Source organism: Mus caroli, unplaced genomic scaffold, assembly GCF_978045245.1.
Source record: "Mus caroli unplaced genomic scaffold, Mus_caroli_1 scaffold_3, whole genome shotgun sequence".
Lineage (NCBI taxonomy): Eukaryota > Metazoa > Chordata > Mammalia > Rodentia > Muridae > Mus > Mus caroli.
This window is the reverse complement of record NW_028227258.1, coordinates 59,721,162-59,739,817: the sequence shown is the minus strand read 5'-3', so window position 1 is coordinate 59,739,817 and position 18,656 is coordinate 59,721,162. Positions and strand designations below refer to the sequence as shown.

At 42.4% G+C, this 18,656-nt stretch overlaps 1 protein-coding gene across 2 annotated transcripts in view; it reads left to right on the top strand.

The window, feature by feature from the left end:
• Vtcn1 (V-set domain containing T cell activation inhibitor 1) overlaps positions 1 to 18,656 on the top strand; it is an 83,905-nt gene that overhangs the window by 49,282 nt on the left and 15,967 nt on the right. The window contains exon 2 of one of the 2 annotated variants that reach the window (XM_021158813.2): positions 4,532 to 4,596. In XM_021158813.2, the coding sequence (XP_021014472.1) occupies positions 4,532 to 4,596 (65 nt within the window). Of the gene's footprint in view, positions 1 to 4,531; positions 4,597 to 9,360; positions 9,380 to 18,656 lie in introns of those variants that run through there. The other variant, XM_085835614.1, reaches the window with a different exon arrangement.

The following is an 18,656-nucleotide window of genomic DNA, read 5'->3' as shown; positions in this document are numbered from 1 at the left end:
TGACATCACACATAGGAGTGGGGTGCTGGAGTCACGCACTCTCACTGGGTGAGGTCAGTGTGTGAGGTTGGCTGCAATGGTGTTTCTTCATGAACTTCCCTGCCTTAAGCTTTTTCTTTAATTCCTTTTCACAGATTGGAAGCTTATCTGGGAGGGATCTTGCCCTGAGGTCACCACTCCCTCTATTCCATTTAATATGGAGCTTTCCATCTCCTTGAGCACTGGGCTTAGCTTCATTACAGTTCCTGGTGCCGTTTTTTCTCCTCACACTGTACATTTTGTATTTTTCTTTGCTCAGTTTAATCCTTTTAATTCTAGATCTGGATAAGTGTGACCACTAATAACCATATGACATAGTTAATATTAGGCTGTTTTGAAATTCCCCCTGCAAACATCATTAATCCAAACCTCTTCAATTTAGCCTCAAGCAATTTTTTTCTTTTTTTCTTTCTTTTTTTTTTTTTTGGAAATATAAGAATAATTTATTACCATTCTTCCCCTCTGAAACCTCTTTAGCTGGGCCTCCACCATTCAAGTCACCCTTAGACCCACTGTCTTCTACACTCTTACTAGTGTGGCCCAGTAAGACTCCACATAAAGCATTCAACTGCTTTCCTAATCAAAGTCCCAAAGTCCATATTCTGACAACAAGCAATACAGGCAGGCCTGCCACGACAATACCTGTTCCCTGGTATCAACTTCTTTCTTAGTCTGTGTTCTGTTGCTGTGAAGAGACACCATGACCAAGGCAACTATGAAAAAGAGAAAACAGAAAGAGAGAGACACTGGGCCTGGCTTGGACTTTGAAACCTCAAAGCCCACCCCCACTGACATACTTTCTCCATCAAGGCCTTACCTTCTTTTCTTTCTTAAGTAACGCCACTCCCTGATGACTAAGTATTCAAATATAGGAGCCCATGGGGACCATTGTCATTCAAAACACCACAGTGCCCTTCTATTTGGTATATAAATGTTTAGAATTGCAATATACTCTTGATTTTTTTTTCTTTAATGCATATGTAGTATCCCTTCCTATCTCTTCTGATTGTTTTTGGTTTGAAATCTATTTTGTCAGCTATTAAATACCTTCTGCTTACTTCTTGGGTCCATTTCCTTGGAATTGCTTTTCCCATCATTTTACCCTGAGATTATATCTATCCTTTATGATAAACTATATTTCTTGTATACAGCAGAAAAGTGAATCCTGTTTTCTAATTCAATCTGGTTACTCTTTGTCTTTTTACTAACATTGTGAACTATCAATTTACTAATATTGAAAGGTATCAATGAAGTGTGTTTATCGATTTCTATTATTTTGTTGTGGTGGTGCGCTCCTTCCCCCAGTCTTTGATGCACTGTTCTGAGAGTATTTATTCCTTGTATTTTCTTGGATGTAGTAAACCTCTTCTAACCTAAGTTTTCATTCTAACGCTAATGTCTTCTGTAGAGCTGGACTTATAGTTAGATACTGCTTAAATGTGGTTTCATCAGGAAATGCTTTTCACCATCTGTAATGTGATCTGATGCCCTTTCTGGTGTATCTGAAGACAGCTACAGTGTACTTATAAATAAAATAAATCTATCTTAAAAAAAAAAAAAAGAAAGAAATGCTTTTCAGCCAGTCATGGTAGTGCACGCCTTTAATCCCAGTACTTGGGAGGTAGAGGCAGGTGGATTTCTGAGTTCGAGGCCAGCCTGGTCTACAGAGTGAGTTCCAGGACAGCCAGGATACACAGAAAAACCCTGTCTCGGAAACAAAACAAAACAAAACAAAAACAAACAAACAAACAAACAAACAAAGAAATTATAAAAAAATAAAAAATAAAAAAAAAAGAAATGCTTTTCTTTTTCCATTTAATGTAACTGATAGTTTTGCTGGGTATAGTAATCTAGGCTCTCATCTCAGAATTTGTAGAACAACTCTCCAGGTCTTTCTGGCTTTCAGTGAAAAGTTCAGTGTTATTCTAATGGGTCTGCCTTTAGATGTTATTTGTTTTGTTTTTCACTTACAGTTTTTAAAATCCTTTCTTTGTCCTGTACATTCAGGGTTTTGATTGTTTCATGAGGAATTTCTTTTCTGGTCTTCTCATTTGGTATTCTGTGTGCATCTAGGACTTTGATAGTCATCTCTTTATTTAAATTGGGAAAATGTTCTTTTATAATTTTATTAAAAACATTTTTTTGTGACTTTAATCTTTTCTCCTTCCTCTATTTCTACCGTTCATCAGTTTGGTCTTTTTATTATGTAGCAGATTTCCTGGATGATTTGTGCCTAGACTTTTTTTAGATTTAACATTTTCTTTGATTAAGGTATCCATTTTTCTACCTTGTTTTCAATACCTGAAATCCTCTCTCCCATGTCTGGTAATCTGTCAGAGAAGCTTATCTCTGTGACTTTTGTTTGACTGCTAAAGTTTTTTCATTTTCACTTCCAGTTTTATTTTAGCATGGATTTTCTTTGGTGGTTCTATTTCTATTTTCAAGTCTTGAAGTCTTAAAATGTTTTCAGTATTTCATTTAACTGTTTGTGTTTTTTTCCGTCTTCATTAGAGAATTGATTCATATCTTCTTTAATGTCTTCAAACATATTCATAATTGCTATTTCAAAGTCCTTGTCTTATGCTTCAGCTAAACTGCATTTCTCAGAGTTTATTGAAATAGTTTTACTAACTTTTAGAGAAGGCATATTGTCTTGAGTATTCATGTTTGTTTTTGCATGGGGATCCAGGCATCTGTAGTTATAATGTTTGGGGTATTTCTTGGCATAGATAGCTGGTCTTTTCTGAGTGGATAGTTCTGTTCTGTGTTTGTTCTTGCCCAGTTTGGATCCTAGAAAAGTATGGTGGCTAAGGGGTCTCAGATAAAGATTGCTTCTGTCAGGTGGCAGGTAACACAAAGAGATAGATATGAGCTAAGAGGAAAGGTGGAGATGGCAGAAGGAAGACAGGGTCCCAGGAAGAAAACCTGTTCTTCTCTGTCAATAGGCAGAGTACCCAGGAAGTGGATTTTTTGCTTGTTTTTGTTGTTTGTTTGTTTGTTTGTTTGTTTCAAGACAGGGTTTCTCCGTGTAGCCCTGGCTGTCCTAGAACTCATTCTGTTCTGGCCTTGAACTCAGAAATTCGCCTGCTTCTGCCTCCCAAGTGCTGGGATTAAAGCCGTGCACCACCACTGCCTGACAGAAGTGGATTTTGGGGGGAAAGGTCCTGCAGGTAGATTAAGAGCAAGTCTAGAGTGGCTGGAATGGTGGACAAGAAGAATGGTGAGTCCCTACTGTTGTTATTTCTCTGGTAGAAAGTGTTTCTACAGATCAGCAATTGACACAAAGGAATGGAGATGGCCTAGATGGGAAAAATGAAAGAGTCAGTGGGAAAGAGCTAAGGGGACCCTGGGTTTGCACCATGAGGTGGAGTCCTCAAAGAATGGAGGTAGGGTGGAAGGTGGGACGCCTGTAGGCAGCCTGTGGAGTAGATAAGTCAGATGTGTGGTTCTAAGTACATGCTCTATTGCTGTATCACACATCACCAGCCCACTCATTTAAAATAAAGGGCAGAAGACAGTCACCGAGGACTTACAAGCATGGTAGATCATCTATGAATGGATACCAAGGCAGAAAGGCAAGCCCAGGAGAGGTGAAAGTCTCCAGAAAGAATCAAGAAAAGAAAACAATAATATAAGGAGGTGGGCAGAGTTGCTAAGGGTAATGCTGGGCTGAATGTAAGTTTTCTTCATGTGCCATTGGGCAATATGGAAAGATTGCTACCATCAGTCTGACTCCAACAGTGGCCTTCTCTGATCTGGAAATAGAGAAGTAAGATGACACTATCAGATGAAAGGGAAGTTTCTTCACCTGTGCCTGGACTCCAGTGGGATGGGCATGGCATCACTGAGACCTCTTTCTTTCTTTCTTTCTTTCTTTCTTTCTTTCTTTCTTTCTTTCTTTCTTTCTTTCTTTCTTTTTGTTTGCTTTTTATTTTATTAAATATTTTTTATTTACATTTCAAATGCTATCCCAAAAGTTCCCTATACCCTCCCCCACCCTGCTCCCCTACCCACCCACTCCCACTTCTTGGCCCTGGAGTTCCCCTGTACTGGGGCATATAAAGTTTGCAAGACCAATGGGCCTCTCTTTGCAATGATGGCCAACTAAGCCATCTTCTGCTACATATGCAACTAGAGACATGAGCTCTGGGGGTACTGGTTAGTTCATATTGTTGTTTCACCTATAGGGTTGCAGACCCCTTCAGCTCCTTGGGTACTTTCTCTAGTTCCTCCATTAGGGGCCCTGTGTTCCATCCTATAGATGACTGTGAGCATCCACTTCTGTATTTGCCAGGCACTGGCATAGCCTCATATGAGACAGCTATATCAGGGTCCAAGACCTCTTTCTAAGATACCTATTTGTAGGAGGAGCTCATGTGAGAGAAAAGCTTGAGAATGCCTTAAATGGCATATATTATATGGGGGCACTTGTGAGGCACTGTGTCAGCTACAACAGAGAAGTGACTTCGTGTTTCTCCATTTCTGTCCACAGTATTATTAACATCATCATCATCCTGGCTGGGGCCATCGCACTCATCATTGGCTTTGGCATTTCAGGTATGTGCCATCTAACCACAGTCCACACTGCGTCCATCTCCCGTAAACCTCTTCTCACTCACTGGGACATGTGAAGGAAAGGATTTCTCCCCAGAAGACTTCAAAGCAGACACTTGCTCTCTATACTGGGTCCTCTTTACGTTACACATTTAACTCCATAGGCATTACTCCCTCCTAAACAGGAGCCTCAGGTAAAGGGAGAGCTGACCATGACTTCCACACCATGTAGGAAATACATGCCACAATAGCCACTCTTCAAAGGCAGTTAGCTGGTGTCAGCCACAGGAAGCCCTCACATCCCTCTTCTGATAGGCCATGTCTCTATAGAGCATCTATTATGGATGCTGTTAATTACGATGTAGTTAGGCCAGCAGCTGTCTTCTCTAAGGCTAGTTGTTTGCTGTTTTTCATAAACTGCCTGACTAGGGCCAATGTACTTATTTTAACTTGGTCTGTGACCAAGCTGTCACTTTATGATTTTAGTCTTTATAGTTTCAGCTGTCACTTTCCTACATCTCTATCCTCTAATATCTGGTTATTAAACAGTGACAACAAGGCCTGAATGAAACAAGACTTGCTATATGTGTTTGTTAAGACAAGGCATAAGTATTCTTACCCACTTTCCTTATCATCAAAATCTATTCTATTTACTTTAAAATTGAGTTTCTCTGGTGTTTCGAAAGATTTTAGTTGTTCTTTTAATTATGTGGCTATACATAGTATCTTGAGTACAGTGCCCAAGGAAGCCAGAAGAGGGTGTTAGACCCTGGAGAACTGGGTTAAGGTTGTTGTGAACTGCTCAGTGTAGTTGATGAGTCAAACTTGGGACCTGTGAAAGAGAACTAGGCACTTTTTTTTTCTGAGTATTTTAACTTTCTTTTATTATTATTATTATTATTATTAGATATTTTCTTTATATACATTTCAAACGCTATCCTGAAAGTTCCCTATACCCTCTCCCCCTCCCCCAGCCCTGCTCCCCTACCCACCCACTCCCACTTCTTAGCCCTAGAGTTCCCCTGTACAGGGGCATATAAAGTTTACAATACCAAGGGGCCTCTCTTCCCAATGATGGCCGACTAGGCCATCTTCTGCTACATATGCAGCTAAAGACACGAGCTCTGGGGGTACTGGTTACTTCATATTGTTGTTCCACCTATAGGGTTGCAGACCCCTTCAGCTCCTTGGGTACTTTCTCTAACTCCTCCATTGGGGGCCCTGTGATCCATCCACTAGATGACTGTGAGCATCCACTTCTGTATTTGCCAGGCACTGGCATAGCCTCATATGAGGCAGCTATACCAGGGTCTCTTCATCAAAATCTTGCTGGCATATGCAATAGTGTCTGGGTTTGGTGGCTGGTTATGGGATGGATCCCCGGGTGGGGTAGTCTCTGGATAGTCCATCCTTTCATCTTAGCTCCAAACTTTGTCTCTGTAACTCCTTTCATGGGTATTTTGTTCCGTATTCTAAAGAGGAATGAAGTATCCACTCATTGGTCTTCCCTCTTCTTGATTTTCTTGTGTTTTGCAAATTGTATCTTGGGTGTTCTATGTTTCTGGGATAATATCCACTTATCAGTGAGTGCATATCTAATGACTTCTTTGGTGATTGGGTTACCTCACTAAGGATGATATCCTCCAGATACATCCATTTGTCCAAGAGTTTCATAAATTCATTCTTTTTAATAGCTGAGTAGTACTCCATTCTGTAAATGTACCACATTTTCTGTAACCATTCTTCTGTTGAGGGACATCTGGGTTCTTTCCAGCTTCTGGCTATTATAAATAAGGCTGCTACGAACATAGCAGTAGGCACTTTTAACCAGGGAGCCACGTTTCCAGTCACTTGTTTTTCTTTCCGACTTGTAGTTCGGGCTGGGAACTGGCTGTGAGGATTGTCAGGTCTATCCTGATCTATGGCTTGCTTGCCTTTTCCCTCTAATAGATTTCTATGAACAAATGGTCTTCATTTTAACATAGCCAAATTCATCAATCTTTTCCTTCATATGCAGAACTTAATCTAATCTATTTATTTATTTATTTATTTATTTATTTATTTATTTTTATTTATTTATTTTACCTTCCTTGAGGTAAAATTGAAAAATCTCCAAATTTCTAGAAGCTTCATTGTTTTATTGGTGAACAGTATGCTCACAAACCATCTAGAGTGGCTTTTACCATATACCGGTCAAGATTCAATATTTCCATGTGGTTATCCAGTAGAACCAATGCCATTAATTGAAAACATTCTTCCCTCTAATGCATCCATCATCATAAAACAGCGATCCATGTGTGTGCTAATACATTTCTGAACTTGCTGGTCTGTTTCATTCTAATACAGATGGTCCTTGATTTATAATGGTGATACATTCCAGTCCCAATTATATGTTGGAAACATTGCAAGTTCCGTGCATTTAATACACCCAACCTGTCACATAGCATACTTGGCACACAACACACTGCGGAGTGTGCCCATTGGCTCTGTAAACACGTAGCCCAGTGGGAGCTACTGGTGCCAGCATCACCAGCACAGAAGCACATAAAAGGTCAAATTTTGGAGTATACTTTTTACTGAATGCATATCATTTTTGCCCCATCATGAAGTCTAATAATCACAAACTGAACCATAGTATTGGGAGCCCACCCATCTTCCCTTTTAATTACCTTCATTTGATTTGCGTTATTTCATCAATTTTCCTGCCTCTAAATCTTGGGTCTTCCCCTCTTAACCCCTAGTTAAAAGGTGTAAGGAGGAATGGAGGTATGGCAGGAAGGTCCCTGGGCACGGTAAACACCTCCAGCTCTGCAATACCAGTCACTTGCTGGCCTCTCCAATGGTTCCACACAGTGGGGGAAAGGATCAGAGATAGATGGCCCTCAGTTTTGACAATGGCATGCCCTTTGGGAGGTAACTTAACTTTGCAGAATCAGTTTTCTTGCTGTTAAAATATTCAGGATCAATGTGTGAGAACCTAGAGACTACTCATTAACTTCCCAACATGTTCATGTGACAAGTGGCTGCCCCATTTTGACACCACAAATGCTATTAATACACATTTTCTATTATCAACACATTCATTTAGTGCCTCTTGGGATCCGCACAATTTCCTGACCACCCCAAGGTAGACCTCTTTTGAAGCTAGGGTGGTCAAGACAAACAGTCATAAGATAACATCTAATAATGCTCCAACTTTGGACAATTGGATATGCCTCTAGTCACTTATCAGAAAGATTATTCGATTTGTTTAGAAAATATTTGATATTTCCAAACACTACAGTCGCCGGGCGTGGTGGTGCATGCCTTTAATCCCAGCACTCGGGAGGCAGAGGCAGGCGGATTTCTGAGTTCGAGGCCAGCATGGTCTACAAAGTAAGTTCCAGGACAGCCAGAGCTACACAGAGAAACCCTGTCTCGAAAACAAACAAACAAACAAACAAACAAAACAAAACAAAACAAAACACCACCACAGTCATTTGTAAATATAGCTCTTCTCATTTCTTATATTTATAATCATTAGCTGTCTTTTTAAATTTTTTATATTTATGTACTGTGATGTTGGGGATCAAGCCTAGGATCTTAAACATACCAGGCAAGTACTCTGTCCCTGAATTACACCCTCAGCCCTATTTTTTTATTCTTAAAGTGATGATATCTTTAAAATGGGTTGACTCTTGACATATTTCAGTCTGAACTTAGTTGTCAGCAAAACATGCTAGAAGGAGCTGGGCTAAGTGCCATATGAGACTGGTTTGATCCTGACTCCCCTGCTTGCTAGACACAGGGCACTAAGCAAGTCCCTAGCCTCAGAGTTTCTTTATGCTCATTCATAAAATGGGTCTGATGTGCATTCTTACCTCTGTGGCTTAAAATGAGCCACTAAGAGCAAAGCATTCAGTGAGACATTCCTTTCTTACCTCCCAAGGCCTCGATCCGCTGTCCGAAATAGTTGGAGTCAATGTTTTCCATATCCATGGTTTAAAGTTTAGCATGGCAAGTCGGGGACAGCGTTAGGCCCTTACTTGGATTGTTTCATTTAGTTCTGTTAAAGACCTCATGAGGGTACACCTTCATTTTATATGTAAAAGCATGAATTAAGGTCTTGTCCAGTGTCACATACCCAGAAAGTGACAGAACTAGGACCCAGAGTGATATAGTCACCATGTTCCCAGATGCCCACACTCTGCCATATCCCTACATCTTTCCTTTCCTTCTCCTGACCTAGCATCTTTCCTAGTTTCCTCGTATAAGCAACTGCTACACGCCCATTTTCCTCTTTGGCTAGCATGGTACCTACCCATAGGTATCATCCCAGCCTGGAGCAGGATGTGTGTTTCTGTCACTAAGTCATGAACTATGGTGCATTCTGCACAGCTGCACTACAGTCATTGCTACAAGGACCCTCAGATAACGGCTTCTAGTGTGTTTTACACCACTGAAATGTATAAAAACCTATACTGCATTGTGTCAAAGGACAGTTCATTTCCTAACTTTTATCCAGTGCTCCCCATCACAATTTCTATGAAATGCTTACCTCATGTTTCCTATACCCACCCCCAAATATCCCTGCTTCTACAGGGGAGAAGCAATTGAACATTTCTCACCTGTGTGACAATATTGAGACTACTACTTGCTTACCTATGATGTCTCCCATCCCTTTCCTCATGTGACCAGAGCTATGGATGGTAGGAATTGCTCCATTGTCATAGCAGTGCTAGCTGTCAACTGGACTCAAGCCCAGAGTCACCAACAAAGAGGGAAATTCAACTGAAGAATTGCTCAGGTCAGAGGCCTTGTCTGTTAGGCATTTCCTTAATTGTTATTTGATGGAAGAGCTCACTATGAGTGGTACCATCCAGGGGCAGGTGGACTATATAACAAAGGTAGCTAAGGGGCTGGAGATATGACGCTGCAGTTGAGAGCACTGGCTGCTCTTGCAGAGAACCCAGCTTTGGTTGCTAGACCCCACACAGTACATACATCGTCACAACCACCCGTAGCTCCAGCTCTAGAAGATCTCATATTTTCTTCTGGCCTCCTAGAGCATCAGATATGTATATAGCATACACAGGCAAACACTCGTATACAATAAAAATAAATACTGTAGCTGTCTTCAGACCTCCCAAAAGAGGGCATCAGATCTCATTGTGGATGGTTGTGAGCCACCATGTGGTTCCTGGGATTTGAACTCAGGACCTCTGGAAGAGCAGTCAGTGCTCTTAAACGCTGAGCCATCTCTCCAGCCCCGCTTTAATTGTAAAAGGAAAAGAAGTAGCCGAGCAAACAGAACAAGTGAGCTAGGAAGCAGTGGTTCTCAACTTGTGGGTTGTAACCCTAACTAGATCAAATGACCTTTTCTTTTTTTTTTTTTTTTAAAGATTTATTTATTTATTATATGTAAGTACACTGTAGCTGTCTTCAGACACTCCAGAAGAGGGCACCAGATCTCGTTACAGATGGTTGTGAACCACCATGTAGTTGCTGGGATTTGAACTCTGGACCTTCGGAAGAGCAGTCGGGTGCTCTTAGCCACTGAGCCATCTCACCAGCCCCCCAAATGACCTTTTCACGAGGTTCACCTAAGACCATAGGAAAACACAGATAATTTATATTATGACTCATAACAGTAGCAAAATTACAGTTATGAAGAAACAATGAAAATAATTTTATGACCAGGGGTCACCACCATATGAGGGACTGTTTTAAAGAGTCATAGCATTGGTGAGATGGCTCAGTGGGTAAGAGCACCCGACTGCTCTTCCAAAGGTCCAGAGTTCAAATCCCAGCAACCACATGGTGGCTCACAACCATCCGTATCGAGATCTGGTGCCCTCTTCTGGAGTGTCTGAGGACAGCTACAGTGTACTTACATATAATAAATAAATAAATCTAGAAAAAAAAAAAAAAAAGAAAGAAGTTTGAGAGCGGGGCTAGAGAGATAGCTCAGCGTTTAAGAGCACTGACTACTCTTCCAGAGGTCCTGAGTTCAAATCCCAGGAACCACATGGTGGCTCACAACCATCCATAATGAGATCTGATGCCCTCTTTTGGGAGGTCTGAAGACAGCTACAGTGTACTTACATATAATAAATAAATAAATCTTAAAAAAAAAAAAAGAAGAAGAAGAAGTTTGAGAGCCATTCATCTATGGTCTCTGCTTCAGTTCCTGCCTCCAGGTTCCTGCCTTGAGCTCTTGCTCTGGCCTCCCTCAACAGTGGAAAGTGATGTGAAAGCAAAGCCCAGTAACCCCTCCCTCCTTCAGGCCACACTGTTTTATTATAGCAACAGAAACCAAGCTAGGGTAGCCTCTTTAGCTAACTATGTATTTTCAGCAAATTCCCCTGTCTTCCAATTTCTGAGGAGTTTGGGGACAACCTTGGAGGCCAATGAGACTGTTTAAATCTGTGTCAGTCACAGAATTCTCGATCAACAGACAGTGGCTTCTAACCCATCTCAAAGGGACTCTCGTCCATTTTCTACCTGTCACCTAGGAGCCTCTGGTGGTCAGAATGCCTGGAGAATTGCATCGCGCCAGGCTACGTCATGTTCCTTGCACCAGGATGTGTTTATACATTTGAGTACATTAAGTTCTGTTCAGTCACTTAACTCTTTATTTATTCATGTAACAAGCATTTGTTGACTATGGCTGGATGCAAAGCAAGCCTTCCTCTTCTTGATGGCTGAGGTTCTCACTGGTTTTATTCTCCTCTTTATTTCCTATGGATGGAGATTTGTTCGTTCAGTGAATTCATATCACATCATGAGTGTGACCTTAAATGACCTAAAGCTGCAGCAGGTCCCCAGGCATGCCAGAGCTGCCTATTTTTAATTACCAAGTTCTCTAGGAGATGTGTCAGTGGATTCCCTACCTGTGGGCTCAAGGCCGATGATACATTAAAATGAATTCCGTAACACAATTACCAACCGAGGTATGTCATTATCATTTCATTTCCTCCGTAATTGTGCTAATAATGTGGGTTCTTTTCTGAAAAGTAATTTTCCAGATTAACTTCAATGACACTTTATAAAGTACGGTCACTTTCTCTCTAGCTCTGACTGAGGCCCATTTGTTCTGTGGTTTCATTGAGAAACCATATATATTTTTATTGTCTTTTTTTTTAAGGCTAATGTTTCTCCCAAATTTAACTGCAGTGACCTTGGCCCATGCTCTTCACCCTGGCAATGGATAGATTATTTAAGCAGTGCTTTGATTTGTGCTTAGCCCCACTTATTCATAAACTCATAAAACATTATTTCTCTGTAGAACAGGGCAGTAAACATGATCAGGCCTGTAGTTACTACTGAAACAGTTCCCCCCTTGAACAAAGCTTGTGGATGAGTGCAAGGTCCAGACGTGAGCCGAAGGCGGTTGCCATGGTAAAGGGAAAAGAAGAGCTATGGGGGCAGGTGTATCTGCCTATTCTTCCTTGGCAGGCTGGAAAGGGTCTCCCAGAAGGACTGGCATCCCAGCTGGCTCCAATAAGAGTAGATGGTGGGTAAGCAGGGACAGCGAGCCAGAACTCCTGACAGGAGAAAGGAGCAGGGTAGTGACAGTGCAGAGTGTGACCACGAATCCCATGCACGCGTGGGTATTTTAATAAACAAAGATAAATGAAAGGAAGCCTGAATCTTCAAAGCAGAGTTCAAGAAAAAGCCTGGCAGGAGACAGGCACCGTGTTCTTATCACAGTCTTCTTTTGCCATCTTTCCTAGTTAGTTTTCCAAATCTCTGTCACAAAAGGCTACACACGGCAGCTGCTCCCCAAATCCCTTTTCTTCCACACTGCCAAACCTCCAAAGCGTCTTCCAGCCCAGCCTAGTCACGCCTGTTTCCTCCGTCTCCTTTTTCCAGCTCTACTTCCTCTTCGATCCCTAGCCCTCTGTTCTTTTTTATGCAGATCTGTTTAGCTTGGTGTCTTTGGGTCTATTTTCCATGTACTACACTCATCTCTTTTACAAAGGTCTTGGAGTCAAGTAGACAATCCCGAGCCTGAATGAGCTAGAAGTGCCAAGGACACCCTTCTGTCTGGAATGTTTGCTTCTGTATTTAAACATGAACATGGACTAATTGTTCATGAATCTTTAAGTTGAAGAAAGAAAATCAACAAACTATTGGACACAGACAATGAAAGAGGACAGTGGGAGAGGAAACTGCCAGGCAGAAACAAAAGGCATTCACTGTATGCCAGGCAGTGCCTGGCACTGAAGGCCAGGCAGGGAAATCTGCGACTCATTCTAGAGCCCATAGTAACCATGGGAAATTGGTGCCTAGGTGACAGATGTATTTGGCTTGTACTCTTAAGAAAGCCGCCTGCAAGAGCAATGCCTTTAAAATGTGCTGGATGGCTCTTCCGGTCAGAAAAGCACCGGGGCAGCTGGGGCGCAGGGTCGGCTGACACTCGCCAGCTACCCACAACACCTGCCACAGGATCTTAAGACTTCTGGTGAGTGGAACACAGCTTCTGCTCCAATCCAATTGCGCGGGACCTGAGACTGCATTAGTTAGGGAAGCAGAAACCGGCCTGAGTAGGGCCACAGGCCTCATCCGGCCGGATCAGTGCCGGGGTAGCTGGAGCGCAGGGTTGCCTGACACCCGCCAGCTACCCACGACCCCCGCCGCAGGATTTTGGGACTGCTGGTGAGTGGAACACAGCTTCTGCTCCAGTCCAATCACGCGGGACCTGAGACTGCTCTGGTTGGGGAGAGAGAAATCCGGCCTACATAGGGCCACAAGCCTCTTCCGGTCAGAAAAGCACCGGGGCAGCTGGGGCGCAGGGTCGGCTGACACTCGCCAGCTACCCACAACACCGGCCACAGGATCTTAAGACTTCTGGAGAGTGGAACACAGCTTCTGCTCCAATCCAATTGCACGCGGGACCAGAGACTGCATTAGTTAGGGAAGCAGAAACCGGCCTGAGTAGGGCCACAGGCCTCATCCGGCCGGATCAGCGCCTGGGTAGCTGGAGCGCAGGGTTGCCTGACACCCGCCAGCTACCCACGACCCCCGCCGCAGGATTTTGGGACTGCTGGTGAGTGGAACACAGCTTCTGCTCCAGTCCAATCACGCGGGACCTGAGACTGCTCTGGTTGAGGAGAGAGAAATCCAGCCTACATAGGGCCACAACCCTCTTCCAGTCAGAAAAGCACCGGGGCAGCTGGGGCGCAGGGTCGGCTGACACTCGCCAGCTACCCACAACACACGCCACAGGATCTTAAGACCTCTGGAGAGTGGAACACAGCTTCTGCTCCAATCCAATTGCGCGCGGGACCTGAGACTGCATTAGTTAGGGAAGCAGAAACCAGCCTGAGTAGGGCCACAGGCCTCATCCGGCCCGATCAGCGCCGGGGTAGCGGGAGCGCAGGGTTGCCTGACACCCGCCAGCTACCCACGACCCCCGCCGCAGGATTTTGGGACTGCTGGTGAGTGGAACAGAGCTTCTGCTCCAATCCAATTGCGCGGGACCTGAGACTGCATTAGTTAGGGAAGCAGAAACCGGCCTGAGTAGGGCCACAGGCCTCATCCGGCCGGATCAGCGCCGGGGTAGCGGGAGCGCAGGGTTGCCTGACACCCGCCAGCTACCCACGACCCCCGCCGCAGGATTTTGGGACTGCTGGTGAGTGGAACACAGCTTCTGCTCCAGTCCAATCACGCGGGACCTGAGACTGCTCTGGTTGGGGAGAGAGAAATCCGGCCTACATAGGGCCACAACCCTCTTCCGGTCAGAAAAGCACCGGAGCAGCTGGGGCGCAGGGTCGGCTGACACTCACCAGCTACCCACAACACCCGCCACAGGATCTTAAGACTTCTGGAGAGTGGAACAAAGCTTCTGCTCCAATCCAATTGCACACGGGACCAGAGACTGCATTAGTTAGGGAAGCAGAAAACCTGCCTGAGTAGGACCACAGGCCTCTTCCGGCTGGACCAGCACCGGGGTACTGTCAGCTACCCACGACCCCCGCCGCAGGATTTAGAGACTGCTGGTGAGTGGAACACAGCTTCTGCTCCAATCTTTAAACAGTGACAACGATAACAACTAACCCCAGAGATTACCAGATGGCGAAAGGTAAACGTAATAACCTTACTAACAGAAACCAAGACCACTCACCATCATCAGAACCCAGCACCCCCACTTCGCCCAGTCCAGGGCACCCCAACACACCGGAAAAGCTAGACACGGATTTAAAAGCATATCTCCTGATGATGGTAGAGGACTTCAAGAAGGACTTTAATAACACACTTAAAGAACTACAGGAGAACACTGCTAAACAGGCAGAAGACACTAAAGAGGAAGCACAAAAATCCCTTAAAGAATTGCAGGAGAACACTGCTAAAGAGTTACAAATCCTTAAAGAAAAACACGATAACATAATCAAACAGGTAGAAGTCCTTACAGAAAAACAGGAAAACACATCCAAACAGATGATGGAAATGAACAAAACCATACTAGACCTAAAAAGGGAAGTAGACACAATAAAGAAAACCCAAAATGAGGCAACACTGGAGATAGAAACCCTAGGAAAGAAATCTGGAACCATAGATACGAGCATCAGCAACAGAATACAAGAGATGGAAGAGAGAATCTCAGGTGCAGAAGATTCCATAGAGAACATCGGCACAACAATCAAGGAAAATGTAAAATGCAAAAAGATCCTAACTCAAAACATCCAAGAAATACAGGACACAATGAGAAGACCAAACCTACGGATAATAGGAGTGGATGAGAATGAAGATTTTCAACTCAAAGGACCAGCAAACATCTTCAACAAAATTATAGAAGAAAACTTCCCAAATCTAAAGAAAGAGATGCCCATGAACATACAAGAAGCCTACAGAACTCCAAATAGACTGGACCAGAAAAGAAACACCTCCCAACACATAATAATCAGAACAACAAATGCTCTAAATAAAGATAGAATACTAAAAGCAGTAAGAGAAAAAGGCCAAGTAACATATAAAGGCAAGCCTATCAGAATTACACCAGATTTTTCACCAGAGACTATGAAAGCCAGAAGATCCTGGACGGATGTTATACAGACACTAAAAGAACACAAATTCCAGCCCAGGCTACTATACCCAGCCAAACTCTCAATTAACATAGATGGAGAAACCAAAGTATTCCACGACAAAACCAAATTCACACATTATCTCTCCACGAATCCAGCCCTTCAAAGGATAATAACAGAAAAAAACCAATACAAGGACAGGAACCACGCCCTAGAAACAACAAGAAGGTAATCCCTCAACAAACCTAAAAGAAGACAACCACAAGAACAAAATGCCAACTTTAACAACAAAAATAACAGGAAACAACAATTACTTTTCCTTAATATCTCTTAATATCAATGGACTCAACTCCCCGATAAAAAGACATAGACTAACAAACTGGCTACACAAACAAGACCCAACATTTTGCTGCTTACAGGAAACTCATCTCAGAGAAAAGGATAGACACTACCTCAGAATGAAAGGCTGGAAAACAATTTTCCAAGCAAATGGCATGAAGAAACAAGCTGGAGTAGCCATTCTAATATCTGATAAGATTGACTTCCAACCCAAAGTCATTAAAAAAGACAGGGAGGGACACTTCATACTCATCAAAGGTAAAATCCTCCAAGAGGAACTATCAATCCTGAATATCTATGCTCCAAATACAAAGGCAGCCACATTCATTAAAGAAACTTTAGTAAAGCTCAAAGCACACATTGCACCTCATACAATAATAGTGGGAGACTTCAACACACCACTTTCACCAATGGACAGATCATGGAAACAGAAACTAAACAGGGACACAGTGAAACTAAGAGAAATTATGAATCAAATGGAGCTGGCAGATATCTACAGAACATTCTATCCTAAAACAAAAGGATATACCTTCTTCTCAGCACCTCATGGTACCTTCTCCAAAATTGACCACATAATTGGTCACAAAGCAGGCCTCAACAGATACAAAAATATTGAAATTGTCCCATGCATCCTATCAGATCATCATGGACTAAGGCTGATCTTCAATAACAAAATAAATAATAGAAAGCCAACCTTCACGTGGAAACTGAACAACACTCTTCTCAATGATACCTTGGTCAAGGAAGGAATAAAGAAAGAAATTAAGGACTTTTTAGAGTTCAATGAAAATGAAGCCACAACATACCCAAACTTATGGGACGCAATGAAAGCATTTCTAAGAGGAAAACTCATAGCTCTGAGTGCCTCCAAAAGGAAACTAGAGAGAGCACACATTAGCAGCTTGACAACACACCTAAAAGCACTAGAACAAAAGGAAGCAAATTCACCCAAGAGGAGTAGACGGCAGGAAATAATCAAACTCAGGGGTGAAATCAACCAAGTGGAAACAAGAAAAACTATTCAAAGAATCAACCAATCAAGGAGCTGGTTCTTTGAGAAAATCAACAAGATAGATAAACACTTAGCCAGACTCACTAGAGGGCACAGGGAAAGCATCCTAATTAACAAAATCAGAAATGAAAAAGGAGACATAACAACAGATCCTGAAGACATCCAAAACACCATCAGATACTTCTACCAAAGGCTATACTCAACAAAACTGGAGAACCTGGATGAAATGGAGAAGTTCCTAGACAGATACCAGGTACCAAAGTTGAACCAAGATCAGGTTAATGATCTAAACAGCCCTATATCCCCCAAAGAAATAGAAGCAGTCATTAATAGTCTCCCAACTAAAAAAAGCCCAGGACCAGATGGGTTTAGTGCAGAGTTCTATCAGACCTTCAAAGAAGATCTAATCCCAGTTCTTCACAAACTATTCCACAAAATAGAAACAGAAGGTACTCTACCCAACTCATTCTATGAAGCCACAATTACTCTGATACCTAAACCACAAAAAGACCCAACAAAGATAGAAAACTTCAGACCAATATCCCTTATGAATATTGATGCAAAAATCCTCAAAAAAGTTCTTGCTAACCGAATCCAAGAACACATCAAAACAATCATCCATCCTGACCAAGTAGGTTTCATGCCAGGGATGCAGGGATGGTTCAATATACAGAAATCCATCAACGTAATCCAGTATATAAACAAACTCAAAGACAAAAACCACATGGTCATCTCGTTAGATGCGGAAAAAGCATTTGACAAGATCCAACACCCATTCATGATAAAAGTCTTGGAAAGATCAGGAATTCAAGGCCCATACCTAAACATGATAAAAGCAATCTACAGCAAACCAGTAGCCAACATCAAAGTAAATGGTGAGAAGCTTGAAGCAATCCCTCTAAAATCAGGGACTAGACAAGGCTGTCCACTTTCTCCATACCTATTCAACATTGTACTTGAAGTCCTAGCCAGAGCAATTCGACAACAAAAGGAGATCAAAGGGATACAAATTGGGAAAGATGAAGTCAAAATATCACTCTTTGCAGATGATATGATAGTATATATAAGTGACCCTAAAAATTCCACCAGAGAACTCCTAAGCCTGATAAACAGCTTCGGTGAAGTAGCTGGATATAAAATTAACTCAAACAAATCAATGGCCTTTCTCTACACAAAGAATAAACAGGCTGAGAAACAAATTAGGGAAACAACACCCTTCTCAATAGTCACAAATAATATAAAATATCTTGGCGTGACTCTAACTAAGGAAGTGAAAGATCTGTATAATAAAAACTTCAAGTCTCTGAAGAAAGAAATTATAGAAGATCTCAGAAGATGGAAAGATCTCCCATGCTCATGGATTGGCAGGATCAACATTATAAAAATGGCTATCTTGCCAAAAGCAATCTACAGATTCAATGCAATCCCCATCAAAATTCCAAATCAATTCTTCAACGAATTAGAAAGTGCAATCTGCAAATTCATCTGGAATAACAAAAAACCTAGGATAGCAAAAACTCTTCTCAAGGATAAAAGAACCTCTGGTGGAATCACCATGCCGGACCTAAAGCTCTACTACAGAGCAATTGTGATAAAAACTGCATGGTACTGGTATAGTGACAGACAAATAGACCAATGGAATAGAATTGAAGACCCAGAAATGAACCCACACACCTACGGTCACTTGATCTTCGACAAGGGAGCTA